The 13,766-nt window shown below is 44.2% G+C and overlaps 2 protein-coding genes across 21 annotated transcripts in view; one reads left to right on the forward strand and one right to left on the reverse strand.

The window, feature by feature from the left end:
- The window catches only part of KMT2C (lysine methyltransferase 2C), a 335,375-nt gene extending 330,080 nt beyond the window's left edge, over positions 1–5,295 (forward strand). For all 19 annotated transcript variants that reach the window (XM_073334588.1, XM_073334594.1, XM_073334591.1 and 16 more), the window contains 5 exons: positions 143–311; positions 1,512–1,628; positions 2,592–2,665; positions 3,096–3,204; positions 3,773–5,295. In XM_073334588.1, the coding sequence (XP_073190689.1) occupies positions 143–311; positions 1,512–1,628; positions 2,592–2,665; positions 3,096–3,204; positions 3,773–3,865 (562 nt within the window). In that variant the 3' untranslated portion in view covers positions 3,866–5,295. The remainder of the gene's footprint in view (positions 1–142; positions 312–1,511; positions 1,629–2,591; positions 2,666–3,095; positions 3,205–3,772) is intronic.
- Positions 976–13,766, reverse strand: part of GALNT11 (polypeptide N-acetylgalactosaminyltransferase 11) — a 105,663-nt gene continuing 92,872 nt past the window's right edge. Inside the window, exon 13 of one of the 2 annotated variants that reach the window (XR_012157629.1) lies at positions 976–2,880. The gene's annotated coding sequence lies outside the window, so the exon portion shown is untranslated. Of the gene's footprint in view, positions 2,881–4,797; positions 7,141–13,766 lie in introns of those variants that run through there. The other variant, XR_012157630.1, reaches the window with a different exon arrangement.

Consider the following 13,766-nt stretch of genomic DNA (forward strand, 5'->3'; position numbering starts at 1 on the left):
AACCGCTTTGTTGTCTATGCTAGCTGGCTTTAAGTGTATGTTTGTCTGAAAAAAGTTTTAATACAATTCAGCTTGTGGTTTTATTCGGAGAAATCTTCAGTTTTCCTTGTATTTTTTTCTGTTATATGCCCAATTCCTGCAGGCCTCACACCTTGAATAGCACCAGCACCTCAAAGTCATTTCAGAGCACAGTGACAGGAGAGCTAAATGCGCCTTACAGTAAACAGTTTGTCCATTCCAAGTCCTCCCAGTACCGTAAAATGAAGACTGAATGGAAATCCAATGTGTATCTGGCTCGCTCTCGGATTCAGGTCAGTTACAATATAGCTGTATTTTTGAGATTTTTATTCCTAAATACAATTCCCTACAGTCTGTAGAGTCTAGTAAAGTCTGAAGGGAATTTACGGCATATGTGTGGTGATCAGTTTCCATCTATTGTATGTAACAAAGGTGGTCGTTTAATTTAAATCTTTTTTTTTTTTTAATTGACTGAAGCCCAAGCTTGCAAAACTGAGTTGTGTTGTTTTACTGGTTAGGTCCTTTTAACTTTTTTCTCAAAAACAAAATGCAGTTTAGTGAAAAAACTAAAATATACAGAATCTTTTTTACCAGCAGCAGTGGGAGGATCATCTGCATATCTAGTGGCTAATTTTAGACCAAGCTAGCTCATTAAAAAATGGAGAACAGAAATAATGCGAGTCCAGGATGTTGAGTAAAATACTTCGTCATGTTAATACAATTAAATAGTCAATTTATTGACTTCTGCAAACCTCCCAGATGTTCAGCTCCACTGAACGTGTTGCCAAATCTGTATAACATGCCTTGTATATATTTGCTGTATATTTTAGGTTGGACTGTGGAAGATTATTTAAATGGATAAAACACCATAGCACACATTTAAATTATTTGGTGCTAGAAAGTACTCTTTATTGTTCAAGGAATTCACAATCTCTGCATAAGTCAAATAACTCTAGAGTAAGAAGCCTACTAGCTCAATTGGCTGCAAGATAAATAATTGCAAAGCATTTTCTCTTATTTTAAAAAAACTAAGAAATTAAATGCAGAAAACTGATTTTGCATCATTAAAGCTGTGTAGTTAAAATCACAACAAATCAGGAGATGAAGAAGTGAAGAAATCACAGAATGTAATTGCTCAGATAGTTCTCTGTTTTAAACTTTAAAAGTATATATTAATTCAGCCATGTTGCTCATATACTCTGCTTTTCCTGTTTTCTGGGTGAATATGTCACTTAATATATCACTGTTTATATTTCCAATTGTATATGTTAAACATATTGAATGTGTATATATGCTGGAGCTAAGGTCGCTGTTTGCATTTGCTGACTTTTTGTGTTTTTTCAACCATGTCACTTTTTATCTTTCATTATGTATCATTTCTGTATGTGTAGATATAGATTTTCTCCAAGCATGGCTTGGGGGCACACCAAAGGAATCAAATGTAAATGTGCATTGATTCTCCAGTTCTAAATCACACAGTATTCCCTTTGTAGGGCCTGGGCTTATATGCTGCTAGAGACATTGAAAAGCACACCATGATCATTGAATATATTGGAACTATCATCCGTAATGAGGTAGCAAACAGGAAGGAGAAGCTTTATGAATCTCAGGTATTGTATATTATTATTATTATTTACTTACTGTTCCATTCCGTTCCTTTTCTTTCCTTTCCTTTAAGTATTCATGCAACAGAATGAGATGAGTTGCCAGCATTTTAAGACTTCCAGTCTGAGGAAGCTGAGTCAAAGTGCTCTTGTGAATGAATGTTTGAATTCTGGGAGGCAGTGTTGTGTCTAGTGATTGTAGCAGGGGATTGGGAATTGGGTCTCCTGAATTCATAGATTCCAAGGCCAGAGGGACAATTGTGATCTTCCAGCCTGACTTCCTGTATAACACAGACCATAAGAACTAGCAGAAGACCGTGTCAATCCATTGACCTCTCAGTTATAGACTTGGCACACTTTTGCTGTGCCACTCTGCTTTTGATTCTGTTCATCACTCTGCCACAGACTTACTGCATGACCTTGAGATGTTAATATTACCTTAGACCTTTACAGTGCCTTTCATTCCAGGATCTCAGAGTGCTTACCAAATATATTAAACCTCACAAACGCCAGTGAGTCAGGTAATGTACCAATCTTACAGTTGTACAAGCACAGAGAGGTCAGAACCTGCATTTTTAGGGACCACTTTTTAAGTAAGGCTTGACCTCTTTGTGCAATGCTGGGATGTTGTGAGGGACCATTCATTGGTAAAGCACTTTGAGACCTTACATGAAAGGTGCTATACAAATCGTATTAGCATATTATTTGAGGGGGATATTAAAATCACAGGAGGTTGCCTCTCGTGTTTATGGCCCATCCATTCCTCATAGGTAGTGGAATAAATGATAGTGTCCCACTTTCACACAGTAAGTGCAATATATGAATCAGTACTTCCTTAGTGAGCCAATAGGCCACGTCTAATTGTGAATCCAGAAAAGTACTTGGAGATGGTCCATGTTGCTGCTTTGTTTTAATCACAATTTTTTTTTTGTAAAATCTATAGTTCCTTTTCTCCCTACTCTCTTTCAGAATCGTGGAGTGTACATGTTCCGCATTGACAATGATCATGTCATTGATGCTACATTGACAGGAGGTCCTGCAAGGTGGGTGGCTCTCCAGAGAGCTGTGATCTCATGTTTGGAAATTAGCCATGTTCCCTTGGCTAGCTGTTGGGGAGGGATTCCATTTTGTGCTTTTTTTCAATGGCCTTATTCTTTAAGCTGGTGCATTCAGTCTTCACACTAAGCCACTGAAGCAATGCCATCTTTCTCATTAACTCTTCATAGCCCTGATTAACTGTGCCATGGCAGACATACAGCTGTAGAAAAAGAAATGTAATTTTTTTAACTTTTGACTTTTTTTTTTTTTTTTTTTTTACATTTTTCTAGGTAAAGAAACAAGTACAGGGTAATGTAATTTTAGCTGGAAAAATCCGCTCACACTGAAGCTAAAGTCACTCTATAGTTTAGTTTAGATTCGTGTCCAATTACATAGCCTAAAAAAGTACATTTTGCAAATCTTTTATTTTTGTAGGTATATTAACCATTCATGTGCACCGAACTGCGTGGCTGAGGTGGTGACTTTTGAGAGAGGACACAAGATTATCATCAGCTCCAACCGGAGAATCCAGAAAGGGGAGGAGGTAGACCTTACTCATTTTCTTTTATTTTGTTGTTCCCTTGAGTTTTATTATTTTCCCTAAATGACTATGTAAGTTGTACTGTCATTAGCACAGGAAACTTGCTTACTCGGACTTGGGACAGATCCTGGTGCCCAACATTTCCCATCCCCTTCCTCAGTATAAACAATTAAAGTTCCCAAAAGTATATAATGTACTGACTAGTGTAATGTATAGTATAGAACAGGGGCTCTCAAACCTCATTGCACCACGACCCCCTTCTGACAACAAAAATTACTACACAGCCGCAGGAGAGGGGACAGAAGCCTGAGCCTGCCCAAGCCCGGCTGCCCTGGGGCGGGGAGGAAAGCCCAAGCCCTGCTGCCCTCGGGCTTCTGCCCTGGAAGGTGGGCTTGGGCTTCAGCCCTGGACCCCAGCATGTCTAAGCCAGCCCTGGCAACCCCATTAAAATGGGGTCCCGACCCACACTTTGAGAACCGCTGGTATAGAATGATAGATACAAGCAAAGATATAGTGAAGAATACAGACCAGACATTTCATAACCACGCTCTTAACATTTGTTTTCTTCCAGCTTTGCTATGACTATAAGTTTGATTTTGAAGATGACCAGCACAAGATCCCATGTCACTGTGGAGCTGTAAACTGCCGAAAATGGATGAACTAGAATGCATTCCTTGCTGTCTTTGAGGGTTGCTTGTCCCTAAGAAGAAGTGACTTACATTTTGATTTTGTCGACAGAAAATTCTTACCTTCCTGGGAAGGGGGGGAAATAAAATCACTTCTGGGAGTTTCAATTTCTATTCAAGTGTAAAACAAGCACCAGAAGCAAGTCGGCAAAATCTGAAGCTGTCTAACTTCCCAGATGCCTGGAGGTTAAACTGAATTACAGAATGGTCCAGCACTTTTGTTTTTTGAGCTCACTACGGAGAAACTGTTTAATTTGGGCAAAGAACCGATGGCTGACCTGCTGGAGGGCAGGTGGGCATATATGAATGTAAGACTGAAATCACCAGCGAAAGGGAGAAGTCCAAAGTGCTGGCCACAGCCTTATTTGATAAAGGGGCAGGCCCTCTAATTAAAGAAAATTTTTAAATAAAAGTAGACACCACTGAACAAGGAATGTACTGAAACGACTTCCTTAGGGATAGAGCTAAGGGAAAAATAACTTGCACTAAAATACATTTAAAATACTTGATTCCATGAGTCAGTTTATTGTAGTTTTTGATTTCTGTAAAATAAGAGAAACTTTTTGTATTTATTATTGAATAAGTGAATGAAGCTATTTTTAAAAAAAAAAAGTTAGAAGAAAGCCAAGCTGCTGCTGTTACCCGCAGAACTAACAAACCCTGTTACTTTGTACAAAAGTGTAAATATTTTGAGAAAAAAATACAGTATAAAAAAATAGTTATTGACCAAATGCTACCAGACTCTGCAGCAGTTCGGGTGCTTATTATAAAATGTCAATAGGGATGTTACAATATGATCTCATATGTTACTAACCATGCCATTACAATTATTATGGAATAACCAAAATCTCAATTTAAAGAGAGGATTTTTTTTTAAATGTTTATTGCTGGCTCAACTGTGGTCTATTAGTCTTTTTTTTTTTTTTAAGTAATCTTTAAGCCTGGTAGAAGGCATGTATATTACAACTAGACTTTTATAGACGCTTGGGTAAGTTAGACTGATTTATTTTATTTGTATTATATTGTTGCATCCCTATTTCTTAAGTCAGGTTTTTTTGTGCTTACAATTTGTGATAACTGTGAATAACTGCTAAAACCACCCAAAATAGAGGCTGAACGTGGTTTTTCCTTCAGAAAAAGTAGTCACGATTAGGTGACTGTTCAGCTTACACTAAATCATGTAAACAGAATAGGATCATGTAGTGGGAGCTTAAGTCCAATATGATAGATAGCCTTCTTTAAAAGAAAAAACAAGGAAAAAAATTAGATGTAATTGTGCTTGCAGCTGCAGGACTCTGGCAATAAGGTTTTGGAAAATGTAATTTAAAAATGTGTTTGTATGGATTGTTTTTGTTTACATTTCTTTAAAAAAATAAACACTGTTTTGTGTTTGCTTGTAGAAACTTAATCAGCATTTTGAACCAGGTTAGCTTTTTATTTTGTACTTAAAATTCTGGTACTGACACTTCACAGGTTTAAATATAAAAAGAAATGAAGTTTTTTTGTGTGCACAATTAAAGTGGACTGTAAACTGTTGGTATATTCAGTAATACAGTTCTGAACTTGTAATGTATATGGCATGATGTATTTTTATCTTACAGAATAAATCAATTGTATATATTTTTCTCTTGATAAATAGCTGTATGAAATTGTTTCTTGAATATTTTTCTTCTCTTGTACAATATTCCAACATCCTACCAGTATTTGTCCTACAGTTTTTTCTGTTCTGTATAATAGTATCTAATGTTGGCAAAAAAAAAAAAGGAAAAAAAAAAGAAAAAAAATTTTGAAGTATACAGAGTGTTATGGGTTTTGGAATTTGTGAAAACAGATTTAGAAGATCAGCATTTACAAATAAAAATATTTTACATCTATAAATGATGCCTCTGCATTTTCATTTTGGAGTGTCTGTTTTCTGTTTGTTCCAGTGTAACCTCATCTGTTGCTACCACTGAGCACCACCACTCTTAGCGGGCACAGATCCAGCATCCCTCTAAGCCCAGCTGCATCCTGAATTATCTACTACAAAGCCATGCACGGCATCCACAACACCCTCCAGGTCTGGGCCCTTGAAGTTAGGGGTCCTAAGCTTCAGCTCATGGGGCAAAGTATTGCCTCCACCAGAAGCAGAGTCTGCAGGAGGTGCCAAGAGAAGAGCCCGCCATCCTCCACCTAGTTCCCTACTGCCCAGCTGCTTCACATCAAGGCCTCCAGCATCTCTTCACCTTCATTTTACACAAAGAACGGGTCTCCAGGGCCCAAGATTGATTTATTAAGAAGCAGAAGCAAAAAGAATGGGGAAAAGCCTTCCAATGCACCTCGTCTTTCTCAGTGATACAATGGGGCTTCCCCCATGCACCCAGACTTACTGGACGTCAGAGAACTATTGTTCCACCCACATTGTGTCATCAGCATTTGGGGTGAGCCCGAGGCCTGGTGGGCGCATGGCAACCAATCAGCCTAGGCTTTCCACCTGGTTCTGGTGAAATGTCCGTGTTGTAGGGCCCGGGGACTTGAGCTGCAGTGCCAGCCGCTTCTGCCTGCTGTCTTGACGTGTGGCAGCTGCCTCTCTTCTGTTCAGCAGAACTCCAAAGGGATGTCTGGTAACTGCTGAAAAGCAGCAGAAGAGCCCCTTTCTGTTGCAGTTTCTCTCAGCACTAATGGTTTAATGCCCCACACCTCTGGAATTCGGAGGAATCCAAGAGGTGCTGTAGGCAGCTTTTACAAGAGCCTCAGGAGGCGAGGTATGCCCTGCTGCTACAAACACCAACCCTCTCTCTCCTAGGGCATGGTGTCGAGGCAGGTGTGTAGGGCCTCAAATCCCACCCAAAACCTCAACCGTGAGAGCCTTGCCCAGGAGCATGAGGATTCCCGTGCAGATGAGAACCCCTCACAGCCTGTTCAGGAGCAGGTCTTGCAAACTCCAGAGACTCCAGGTCCCAGAAAGGTAAAATCAATTGTCCCCTTCACAAAGCAGCATTTTGTACTGTTAATGAGCAAGCAGTGTAAAAATCAGAGTTTAAGTCCCTTTGTCCTTCCCACCTTGGTGGAGTGGTAGCTGGGACTTTTCTCCTCACAGAGTCTCTCTCACAGTGTTCCAGCTCCCTGCTCTTTCCCCAGCCTTCAGCTTAGCTGGGTGTGCAGAGAAGCTTGCCACGACTGCAAGGGTCGCTCTCAGGCCGCAGAGTAATGGGCATTGTGCCTGTCTGGCTTTCAGCCCACGGACCTCAGGAAAGGGAGCTCCAATTTCAGGCTGTAGGGAAATGGGAATTGTTTTTATCTGGTTTTCTGCCTATTAATCTTAGCTGTGCCAGGGAAAGGGGCTCAGAGACTGATGAGTGGGAAAGGGGTTTTCTCTCCCCTCCCCACACCTCCAGGTAGGCTGGCTCCACTTCAAAGCGCAAGGAGCACTTCGGGCAGTCTGGGACCAGAACAGAGGCAGACGAAGACTCCATTTCTCACACAGGTGCACATCGTGGGATTATAGGGAGGTAAGTTCAGAATGATTCCTGATTTTCTGAGTAAAGCCCGAAGTGGTACAAGGGCCCTCCTAAATTACTGACATGGGTGTAGGGTGACCAGATGTCCCAATATTTAACTTTGTCCCACATCCTGACCGATGTACGATCGGGACACTATTTGTCCGGATATTGTAGGGTTGCTTGCCAGGCGTCCGGTTGGTGCAGGGCTGGCAGACTCCCTATCCGGCTCCACGCAGCTTCCCGGAAGTGGCGCCAGTTCCCTCTGGGTCCTAGGTGCAGAGACCGCCTGGGGGTGGCCACCACCACGAGCGCCTGCTCTGCAGTTCCCGTTGGCCGGGAACCATGGCCAGTGGGAGCTGCAGGGGCAGCGCCTGTGGGCAAGGCGGAGTGCACAGCAGCCTGGCTATGCCTCCGCCTAGGACCCAGAGGGAGGTGTCGCCACTTCCGGGCAGATGCCTGAAGTAAGCCCTGCCTGGAGCCCATACCCTCTCCTGAACCCCAGCCCTGAGCCCCCTCCAGCACCTAAACTCTCTCCCGGAGTCAGTATCCCGAACCTCCTCCCACGCCCCCAGCCCCGAGACCCCCTTGCGGCAGGAGCCAGGGCCATGCGCCCCTGGCTTGTGGCGGGAGCCGGGGCTGTGCACTCCCCAACCAACCCGCGGCTTGTGGTGGAGGCCGGAGCCGGGGCCGTGCATTCCCTGACCTGTGGCTTCCTAGGACTGTGCACCTTCCTCCCCCATGACTCCGGTGGTGACTGTGAGCCTGTGGCTGCCCCTCCCCCACGTGTCCCAATATTTTATTCTTGTGATCTGTTCACCCTACCTGGGTGCTAGCCATCCAGGGCTTGGGGTGGGGGGGTGGGGAGGCAGGCATTCTTTCAGACTTCCAGGGACATCTAGCAGGCTAGTCCCACAATCAAGGTATTTGTACCAGTGCCTCTCCTTGACTGAGGGGTCCACAGACACATGCTGGTACTGCAAACACACCACCACTGATAAAATGTTATATAAAAACATAAAGGAATTTATTAAGTTTTGGGAACCTCAGGCTGGTGCAACTGTGGCTCCCCAGTGGGAGACATACAAAGGGCCTTCCTTTCAGAAGATCCCATAGTCCATATAATAGTGAGGACACGCTACACACAAATTTTAAAGTTTCAACTGTAGCCACTTAGCCCTGGTCTACACTAGGACTTTAGGTCGAATTTAGCAGCGTTAAATTGATGTAAACCTGCACCCGTCCACACGATGAAGCCCTTTATTTCGACTTAAAGGGCTCTTAAAATTGATTTCCTTACTCCACCCCTGACAAGTGGATTAGCGCTTAAATCGGCCTTGCCGGCTCCAATCTGGGGTACTGTGGACACAATTCGATGGTATTGGCCTCTGGGAGCTATCCCAGAGTGCTCCATTGTAACTGCTCTGGACAGCACTCTCAACTAAGATGCACGATTGTTTGCCGTTGCTCTGACGCAGGGAGGGGCGACTGAAGACATGGCTTACAGGGTTGGCTTCAGGGAGCTAAAATCAACAAAGGGGGTGGCTTTACATCAAGGAGTATTTCAGGCAGGACTTCACGGAGGGTTCCAATAAGAAATGGTGCACCTAAGTTATTGTTCTTATTGGAACAAGGAGGTTAGCCTGGCCTCTGATTGATACATGGCTAGATTTACCTCGCTGCACCTTCTCTGTGAGTGACTACAGTGTGACCTAGAGGAATGAGTCCCCTAGACAGGGGAGGGGGGGAAGCAAATGAGTACAAAACAAATCTGGTCTGTTTCTTGTTTTGATCCACTCCATCTATCTTTTACATCTTTGACTGGCAGCAGACGGTGCAGAAGGACTGCATGCCATCCACATCTCATGGCTGCCTGGCAGAAGATGGTACAGTACGACTGCTAGCAATCCGTATCGCCTGTCTGCTCACCATAAGACGGTTCAATAGGACTGACTGCAGGACTAAAGAGAATGACCTGGTCAAGTCACTCCAAATTTAGTCCCTGCGCCCATGTCTGCCCAGGCGCTCCCAGCCGACGTGGCCAGGAGCACCTCGGACATGACGATGACGGCTACCAGTCGTACTGTACCGTCTGCTGCCAGAAGGCAATGGATTGCTGCTACTGTGTAGCAATGCCGTACCGCGTCTGCCAGCACCCAGGAGACATACACTGACGGTTACCTGAGCGGGCTCCATGCTTGCCGTGGTATGGCGTCTGCACAGGTAACTCAGGAAAAAAGGCACGAAACAATTGTCTGCCCTTGCTTTCACGGAGGGAGGGAGGGAACGGGGGCCTGACGATATGTACCCAGAACCACCCGCGACAATGTTTTAGCCCCATCAGGCATTGGGATCTCAACCCAGAATTCCAATGGGCAGAGGAGACTGCGGGAACTGTGGGATAGCTATCCACAGTGCAACGCTCCGAAAGTCAACTCTAGCCTCGGTACTGTGGAAGCACTCCGCCGAGTTAATGCACTTAGAGCATTTTCTGTGGGGACACACACACTCGAATATATAAAACCGATTTCTAAAAAACTGACTTCTATAAGTTCAACCTTATTCCGTAGTGTAGACATACCCCTAGACCAAAAAATTTTCCTACACCTAATCAGGAAAACCATCTAAATAGCAAGCAAATGGCTCATTGCAGGGCGGGGAGCATACCTGGAAGGCAAATTTCCAAAAGCTCACAGAGTACACATCATTTTGGTTCACTTTGACTGTTCTGTCAGAACACAGATATAGACATGGCCACTCAGGTTCAGACCAGTATCATGTCTATGTTCAGACCAGTATCATGTCTAGTATCATGTCTATGACAGTAATCAGTAACAGCTGCTTCAGAACATGGTGCAAGAAACCATGTACTGGGCAGTTATGGTACTCACAGGGAATGTTTCCCTCTATTCCATGTTAGAGGTTTGATTATAATTGAAACATGAGCGTTTACATCCCTTCCAAAACCAGGGAGTAACGAGTTCAAAGCTTCTCTGAGACAATGGAAATAATGTTCTGGGCAGAGAAAAATCTGTGACCTTTCAAGACAGTTTACATAAGGATGAATAACAGAGACTTGGTGGGATAACTCACATGACTAGAGTACTGTCATGGATGGATATAAACCGTTCAGGAAGGACAGGCAGGGCAGAAAAGGTGGGGGAGTTGCACTGTATGTAAGGGAGCAGTATGACTGCTCAGAGCTCAAGTATGAAACTGCAGAAAAACCTGAGTGTCTCTGAATTAAGTTTAGAAGTGTGAGCAACAAGGGTGATGTCGTGGTGGGAGTCTGCTATAGACCACCGGACCAGGGGGATGAAGTGGACGAGGCTTTCTTCCGGCAACTCATGGAAATTACTAAATCGCAGGCCCTGGTTCTCATGGGAGACTTCAATCACCCTGATATCTGCTGGGAGAGCAATATAGCGGTGCACAGACAATCCAAGAAGTTCTTGGAAAGGGTAGGGGACAATTTCCTGGTGCAAGTGCTGGAGGAACCAACTAGGGGCAGAGCTCTTCTTGACCTGCTGTTCACAAACCGGGAAGAATTAGTAGGGGAAGCTAAAGTGGATGGGAACCTGGGAGGCAGTGACCATGAGATGGTTGAGTTCAGGATCCTGACACAGGGAAGAAAGGAGAGCAGCAGAATACGGACCCTGGACTTCAGAAAAGCAGACTTTGACAACCTCAGGGAACTGATGGGCAGGATCCCCTGGGAGAATAACATGAAGGGGAAAGGAGTCCAGGAGAGTTGGCTGTATTTTAAAGAATCCTTATTGAGGTTACAGGGACAAACCATCCCGATGTGTAGAAAGAATAGTAAATATGGCAGGCGACCAGCTTAGCTTAACAGTGATATCTTTGCTGATCTTGAACACAAAAAAGAAGCTTACAAGAAGTGGAAGATTGGACAAATGACCAGGGAAGAGTATAAAAATATTGCTCGGGGATGCAGGAAGGCCAAATCACACCTGCAGTTGCAGCTAGCAAGAGATGTTACGAGTAACAAGAAGGGTTTCTTCAGGTATGTTAGCAACAAGAAGAAAGTCAAGGAAAGTCAAGGCCCCTTACTGAATGATGGAGGCAACCTAGTGACAGAGGATGTGGAAAAAGCTAATGTACTCAATGCTTTTTATGCCTCTGTCTTCACGAACAAGGTCAGCTCTCAGACTACTGCACTGGGCAGCACAGCATGGGGAGGAGGTGACCAGCCCTCTGTGGAGAAAGAAGTGGTTCGAGACTATTTAGAAAAGCTGGACGAGCACAAGTCCATGGGGCAGGATGCACTGCATCCGAGAGTGCTAAAGGAGTTGGCGGATGTGATTGCAGAGCCATTGGCCATTATCTTTGAAAACTCATGGCGATCGGGAAAAGTCCCGGACGACTGGAAAAAGGCTAACGTAGTGCCCATCTTTAAAAAAGGGAAGGAGGAGGATCCTGGGAACTACAGGCCAGTCAGCCTCACCTCAGTCCCTGGAAAAATCATGGGAGCAGGTCCTCAAGGAATCAATTCTGAAGCACTTAGAGGAGAGGAAAGTGATCAGGAACAGTCAGCATGGATTCACCAAGGGCAAGTCATGCCTGACAAATCTAATTGCCTTCTATGACGAGATAACTGGCTCTGTGGATGAGGGGAAAGCGGTGGACATGTTGTTCCTTGACTTTAGCAAAGCTTTTTGACACTGTCTCCCACAGTATTCTTGCCAGCAAGTTAAAGAAGTATGGGCTGGATGAATGGACTATAAGATGGATAGAAAATTGGCTAGATTGTCAGGCTCAATGGATAGTGATCAATGGCTCCATGTCTAGTTGGCAGCCGGTATCAAGTGGAGTGCCCCAAGGGTCGGTCCTGGGGCCGGTTTTGTTCAATATCTTCCTTAATGATCTGGAGGATGGTGTGGATTGCACCCTCAGTAAGTTTGCAGATGACACTAAACTGGGAGGAGAGGTAGATACGCTGGAGGGTAGGGATAGGATACAGAGGGACCTAGACAAATTAGAGGATTGGGCCAAAAGAAATCTGATGAGGTTCAACAAGGACAAGTGCAGAGTCCTGCACTTAGGACAGAAGAACCCCATGCACCGCTACAGACTAGGGACCAAATGGCTCGGCAGCAGTTCTGCAGAAAAGGACCTAGGGTTTACAGTGGACGAGAAGCTGGATATGAGTCAACAGTGTGCCATTGTTGCCAAGAAAGCCAATAGCGTTTTGGGATGTATACGTAGAGGCATTGCCAGCAGATCGAGGGACGTGATCGTTCCCCTCTATTCAACATTGGTGAGGCCTCATCTGGAGTACTGTGTCCAGTTTTGGGCCCCACACTACAAGAAGGATGTGGAAAAATTGGAAAGTGTCCAGCGGAGGGCAACAAAAATGATTAGGGGACTGGAACACATGAGTTATGAGGAGAGGCTGAGGGAACTGGGATTGTTTGAAGAGAAGTGTAGTTCAGCAGGGATTCTTCATTAGCCTCACTAATGCTTTTTGATATCCAGAAAAAACTCAACCAGGAAATTTCATTTATTGATCTGGTCAAGCTATATTTTGATGAGAGGGGAAACAGAAAGGTCTTTGGGACAGGAACTGTCTCTGTACAGTGGCCAGCACAGTGGGGCCCTGGCCTCTAGATGCTACTGTGATACAAATAATAGTGACCATAACATTCTGGTGATCTTGGCTACCCTAGAGTTTCTGGAGTATGGTTGATTGGAGCCCTACAAATAAGCACCATAGAGCAGCAGGTAACAGTCTTCATAGCATTCTTTTAGCAGGCACATCAGACTCCCCATTTGAGCATCATCAGGTGTCAAGATTAATCAGAAAGACAAAGAAACCTCTGGCTGGCCTTTTTAGGTGTCATCGCCTCCAAAGTCAGGGTTCAGCATTAGTTTCTCTATCTATACAAAAATGAGACTAATTTTGTTGTGAGAAAAGGTTATTCTTGTAGTTCCTTTCAGTTCAAAACAATGATTTTGTTCTAATCTGCAATACCCCTTTGGAAGCTATGGCATAAAAGGGCATTCCTAGAACTCTACTGATATATTTCATGCACTACAGAGTACATTTGCCACTTGTACCCCGCTAATCTCATTCTATCCATAATGCCAAGGCCATAGGGCCTCAAAGAAGCTGCAGGCAAAATGTTAAAAAAATTCTGCACCAATTGGCATGCTAGGCATCTGGAAAACTATTTGCGAAGAAGTCAATGCTCCCTACAAGGTTCCTAGTGGCATTGTAAGGGAAAAGTGTATGAGCCTCATAGACTTTCAGGCCAGACGGGACCATCATAATTATCTAGTCTGACCTCCTGCAACATTGCAGCCACAGAACCTCACCCACCAACTCCTGTCACAGACCCATAACATCTGGCTGAGTTACTGAAGTTCGCAAATCATGATC

The sequence above is a fragment of the Lepidochelys kempii genome, chromosome 2, assembly GCF_965140265.1.
Source record: "Lepidochelys kempii isolate rLepKem1 chromosome 2, rLepKem1.hap2, whole genome shotgun sequence".
NCBI classification, from domain to species: Eukaryota; Metazoa; Chordata; order Testudines; family Cheloniidae; genus Lepidochelys; species Lepidochelys kempii.